We start from the raw sequence: 6,000 nt of genomic DNA, 5'->3' as shown, positions 1-6,000 counted from the left end.
TAATCTGTCGGATGATGGATGGTAATCCGATCCACCAGGAGCACTACTGGAGAGAGGGGGAAAAGCAGAAAGCACAAGAGACAGAAATACAAACAGAAGGTTTAAAATTACAAGGCTGGGGAAAATAGCTAGATACATGGGGGGTTTATATACTACTGAGCTATCTACATAGGGATAAGACCTAGCCAATAGGAAATAACATGGAATAACCATGGAATGACTGTGGATGGCTATGAAAAGCTGTTAAATGACTGTGCAAAGCTGTGGAATGACTGTGCAAGGCTGTGCAAAATAGAAAAGTTGCTCCACTGGCAAGAATTCTAGAATGCACAGGATGCCCAGGATGCCCAGGATGCCCAGGAATTAATTTCTGGGGGGCATTCCTTGATGCTGAACATGCCCTGGAAAGTGAATGATTCGTTAATAACACTGTGTAACACCACTAAATATGGCTAGTAAACACACCTCAAGCACGAAGTGCGCAAACCAAAACCACACCAAGAAGAGTATACACAAGTGTAAGGGGTGGAGGTCAGTATTCTTAAGGCTTTAGTTTTCACTAAGAGGCACCAAGAAAGATAGAATATGAGGGGTCTTCAGTTTTATAGAAGTTTCAATCAAGGTTCTTTCACTACAAGAGTGACAATATGATTCACAAATCCCAAAATTCGATATCTGACTTTTCAACAAAGCTTTTACAAGTCTTCGCCGAAGTTTGGTTCCAAGTTCAATATCCAAACTAGACAATAGCAATCCAAATTCAATATAAGTCCAAATTGACTTCAATATCCAGAGTTCAATTCCAAGACAATATGCCAATACCAAATTCAATTGCAATAATCTAATCTATCCTTCCAAACACAGAACACCAACTTCAGTGAAGACTGGGGCAAAGGTCAAATCTCGAGCGAATCCTAGTAGGTGAACTGTGTCTCCTCTCATAGGTTGCTGGGGAAAATCCCTCTTTCCTGCCCTCCTTATATACAATTTTTCTAGTAAATAATAGTAAAAGTCCAAAATGTGTGTGAAACTGGTAAATAATAATGAAATCCCTTTCAGTCGAACAGAAACTCGCTTAATCGGGTATAATACAACAGTTTTATGTGCTGAAGTGCCAAATCAAATATTAAACTGAATATCTGTTCCTTGTTTCCTGGTTGCAATGTAGGGACTTGACTTCGCCGAAGTACCGGACATATCCGCATTCTCCTGTTTTTCCTAGGGAACGAGTCCCTGTTTCAGGCGTATCCATTCTTCCTGTTCCTGTTCTATTCCTTTTTGGAGAAGATCTAGCCTCGATCCTAGGCCCTGTCCCCAAGGTTTCTCTCTTGAAATCAAATAACATGTGCACTTTGCTGAAGTCTGTGTTTCCTTGGTTTTCTGAGAAATTCCTATTCTTTCCGTTTTCCGTTCATGAGAATCGGATGTTCCTTCCTTTATCCTTGTTTGGATTTCTATATCCAAGAATTCCATATATCCGAGCAGTCCAACCAGACTTCGTTGAAGTTTCAATAAAGTGTATAATAAAATCCCTATGTTCGCTATGAGCATTCCAGGAGTAAGAGGAGGCCTTCCAATAAAAGAACGAAGGTTTTTAAACAGCTGCTTCCCAAAGTTCATACAGTTTTCTGAACTTCAGTGAAGTCTCTCATCTTTCCTAATTTTGTACATTTTGTACAGATAAAGTCTCTTGTAGAGGCTCATGCTTTAACTAGAAGTGCGGGCTCACTCTAGTCCTATTAATCCCATAATTTATAACTCATAAGTGTTAAAATTGTATAAATATGCATCTTTAAGGTCTTTTCCGATTTATATCGCGATATCGTAACACCAAATATCCCTATATTCTCTCTTTCTTAGTGCCTCTTAGTGCAAACTAAAGCCTTCGAATACCGACCTCCACCCCATACTCTAAGAACACTCTTTTGGTGTGGTTGGTTTGCACACTTCATGCTTGAGGTGTGTTTTCCAGTCCCATTAGTAGGGCGTTCCAAGTGTTATTATCAGATGAACAAGAGAGAACAAGGGATCCATGTGGACTCGCCTTGGAAACAAAAAGGGGTCAGGGATGTCTGCACATGCACCTGTCAAAGATATCTGACTCGGAACAGGAATATAGAAAATATGAGGAAAAGAAATAAGAAATATTATATTCTGGACAGTTTTATATCTAATTGACATGTACTATACCTGATTAAGGGTACTTTGGTATCTCTGAAAGGGATTTCTCTATATTTTTGACATCTTCGACTTGTGATTATTATTTATTCGAAAAAGCATATATAAGGAGGGGTGGTAGCAGCAGTATTTCCCCAGTAACCTATGACAGAAGCCTAAGTGCTTTCACTAGGGGACTCTGGCTCATACTTTGCCCCACTTCTTTGAAGTTGGTGTGTATTTGGAAAAGATTTAATTTGAACTTTGAAATTTGATTTGAATTGTTGCCACTTTGGTAATTGGAACATTTGAACTTGTAGAGTCGCTGTGACTCAAATTTGAATTGAATTTGATTGTTCTATTTGAACTTAGAAAGAATTGAACACCTCCTCGAAGTAGTGAACTTCGTAGAAAGCCTTTATTATTGTGAATTGTTGAACACAGAATAGAAATTTGTTTTGAATCACATAAAGCCCCACCTTGAAGTATAGTCTTAGAGTTCTCAGTGAACCTTGCTGAGAGTGTCCTGTGATACCAACCTCCACAAATCAACTACGCTAATTGCTAGTGTTGGGTTTGGTTTTGCACACTTCGTGCTTGGAGTGTGTTTTGCTGCACCTGGTAGTAGTTTTTAGTGCCATTACCAACTCTACCAACCCTGACCCATTTCAGGACAGCGTCACTATAGCCAGGCTATGAAACATATGGCAATATGTCGAAGTATCTTCGACTCGACTCGTCTCGATTTTCAGTGAATCTAGTATATGTGCCTAAGGTATGTCTATTTCAATCTTTCCCTTGCATCTTGTCTCATTTTCACTAGTTTCCAGACTCTTTCCAGGCCAAATACGAACAGTTAGTCGGCAAGACAGCAACAACAGATGTTCTGCGCTACTGCAAACACGAACTCATCCATCTTGTTTGGAGCCTCCTGCTCAACAACCCCAGGTTTGTTGACGTCTACCTGAATGGAATGTTAGAACATTGTGCAGACAGAATCTTGAGGCTATTGTTTCCTCGTTTATTCACTCATTCAGCTGATTACATTGAAAAGTAAGCCTCATCATTGTTCAGGTATATCTGACTAATATTTCTCTTTAAGGGTGCTTCTCGCTAGTATCAAGTTCCTATCAGAGCGTCTCTGCATGTTCTGTCTGATCAAGAAGGAACACATTGAGGAGCTGGGCACCCTAGCGAACAAGCGACGGATGGAAAGAACACGCCAGGATACACCAGTGTGGAGGAAGCGCATCGAAACCATCTGGAGGTCAATATATGAGAAAGGGACATCATTTAGCAGCAAGTCGGTTACGAGACGACTAGCAGGGACATCTGAACATCCAGACAGGGTAAGTGTTTCATTATTGATTATCCTTATACTCGTTTCTGACCTGTCAATATACTAGAATGCCTTTTCAGAGTCGCTCCACCAGACAGGGAACAACTTTTACAATCTTTTTGTTGCAGATTTAATGCACAAAATCACAGGCATCATAGAAAGTATATTCAAGCATTTGAATCGGATTATTTACCAAGAAGACAAATTGAACACGGAAATACTCAATAAAAGGTAAGGATCACTGCCCCTTGAATTTCATCAATGACTGATTTACCTCTTAGATTCCGTAGTGTCCCGGCTTTCGACAGCAGAACGATTCGCCTGTTCATCAACAATGTTACAGAGATGCGGAAATTCGCATGTAGAGACTTTGAAGACTTGATACAGGTACGTAGCCATCGTTCATCTGCACAAAGTAATCTAAAACTCCCTTTCAGTGTGCTATTCCCTGTTATGAAGGGCTTCTACCACCAGACCACAACGACATTGTCCTGGATCTGCTCTGGGATCTGAACGTTGTCATTGCCTATGCCTCCCTCCATCTACACAGTGACTCTACATTGGCCTCACTCAACACCATGGTTACAGAGCTGGGTAATTTGATGCGTAGATTTGTTAATGATACCTGCACTGCCTACGTAACTACAGAGATTCCTGAAGAAGCAGAGAAACGAAGACATTCAGCTGCCAGGGCCAGAAAGAAAAAGAATAAGCAGCCGAAGAAGAAGCGGAAGCGAGACGAAGAGGAAGAAGAACTCCTTTCAAAGGAGTTTAATATGAGTACATTCAAGATTCATAACCTTGAACACTATGTCCACTTCATCAAGAATGTTGGGAGTTTTGATGGTGTCTCAACAAGACCAGTAAGCCCTTCTCCAATACTCTCAAACCTTCGTTGACCATTCAATTGTTCAGGGAGAATGAGAACATGTCCAGACAAAACGGCTTTATGGCTGCACCAACAAAAACCGTAACTATGTCAGACAGAACGCTGCCCATAGTCAATGCTAGCAAATGTTGTATCAGATGCGCATTCACACCAACTTTGAGGGGGACTGCAAGGAGAAGAGGGTGGGAGTATACAGAGTGCTGGATAAGGAATGGCTGCCTCCTGGAAATCCAAAGGATCGGTATTCAATAGTTCAGGGAGAGCAGTTCTACCTTGCTCTTGGTCCCTTCCGACAGCTTTACCAGGATGATCCAGCGGTAGAGGTATGTCTTCCCTTGATTTATTTTTTTCTTTTTCTACCTAACGAGATACAACACAGAATTTTTATGACCAATTACATGCCCATCTCCTTGCCCACATCCTCAAGACCAACAACTCTGAAGATTTCACTGTTGAAGACCTCTCGTTGATTCATTTTGTGAAGGACAAGATCTATACTCACAAATGTTTCTGCCTCCACTATAACACCTACAACATGCACTGCAAATCATACACCATCAGCAATCAATTACATCCTGATGTCATGCTTCTAGCAGATGACGCAACCGCTGAGGAAGAGGAACACCCTTACTGCTATGCAAGGGTTGTCAGAATGTTCCATGCAAATGTCGTCCATTGGCGTCAAGATATGGCTTATGAGGATTCAGCGCTACGTTGTATGGATTTCCTCTGGGTTCGGTGGTATGAACTGGACACATCCTCTGCACATGGCTGGCAGGCCAAACATTTCCCCAAAGTCCACTTCCTACCCTCATCCAAATACAATGCCTTAGGTTTTGTTGACCCATCCACTGTATTGCGAGGAGCGTACATGCAGCCATTGTTTGCTGGGGGATCAACATTGGATCTTCTCGCTCCAACGTCCACTGCAAGAGTTTACGAGGGTGTCGTGAATGGGAAGTACGAGCTGGAGATGAAGGACTGGCATTAGTATCAAGTTAACGAGTAAGTCTTTTTCTCTTACTGTTGTAGACTATTATTGACTTCCCTTGTAGATTTCTGGACTGTGACATGTTCATGGGATACTGCAGAGGCAGCGTAGAACACTCCACCCGCAACTTCACCCGCAGCCTCAAGGTGGAAGCTACATTCAAAGACCCTCCGCTACCAGTATACGATCACAACACCGGGACTGTCATGGTTCACTCCTTGTCTCCAATAGACGAGGTACCAGAGGAGATAGAAGAAGAGGAGGAGGAAGAGGAGGAGGAAGAGCTAGAGGAGGAGGGGGACGACAACAGCAAATTGTGGTCACAGACAGAGTCTGATTCCTCAGAGGAGTTATCTGACGATGGCTACACCTCGCAGGATGACAACCTCGACAAACTCGAGGACCTTTGACATCAGTTGAGGGCTAGTAGTAGTTGTACCACGTCTCTTTTTTTTCTTTTTTTTTTGCTCATTCATATTGGTTCATGAACTCTCTGGAGTTCATATTCTCTCATATTGCACCATGAAGTTCATACTAGTTTATATATGTTCATATTCTTTTAGTTATTCATATACATATAGAATACATTGAAAGTTTATATACATTCATAAGTTGCCATGAACA

General features: G+C 41.6%; 2 protein-coding genes across 2 annotated transcripts; both read left to right on the top strand.

Moving 5' to 3' along the window:
* Window positions 1-2,869: 2,869 nt before the first annotated feature.
* E1B28_007188 (uncharacterized protein) lies at window positions 2,870-4,420 on the top strand (the record flags this gene model as incomplete). The annotated part of the gene is made up of 7 exons (XM_043151902.1): window positions 2,870-2,932; window positions 2,981-3,210; window positions 3,260-3,506; window positions 3,564-3,727; window positions 3,778-3,883; window positions 3,934-4,359; window positions 4,412-4,420. The coding sequence occupies 7 exons, from the start codon at window positions 2,870-2,872 to the stop codon at window positions 4,418-4,420; spliced, it is 1,245 nt and encodes a 414-aa protein (XP_043009984.1).
* A 90-nt stretch (window positions 4,421-4,510) lies between these two features.
* On the top strand, window positions 4,511-5,786 carry E1B28_007187 (uncharacterized protein; the record flags this gene model as incomplete). The annotated part of the gene is made up of 3 exons (XM_043151901.1): window positions 4,511-4,708; window positions 4,765-5,345; window positions 5,441-5,786. 3 exons carry the CDS (start codon window positions 4,511-4,513, stop codon window positions 5,784-5,786), a joined length of 1,125 nt encoding a protein of 374 aa, XP_043009983.1.
* Between the last annotated feature and the right edge of the window lie 214 nt (window positions 5,787-6,000).

Source organism: Marasmius oreades, chromosome 4 (assembly GCF_018924745.1).
Source record: "Marasmius oreades isolate 03SP1 chromosome 4, whole genome shotgun sequence".
Classification (NCBI taxonomy): domain Eukaryota; kingdom Fungi; phylum Basidiomycota; class Agaricomycetes; order Agaricales; family Marasmiaceae; genus Marasmius; species Marasmius oreades.
This window is presented reverse-complemented; position numbering and strand designations above follow the sequence as displayed.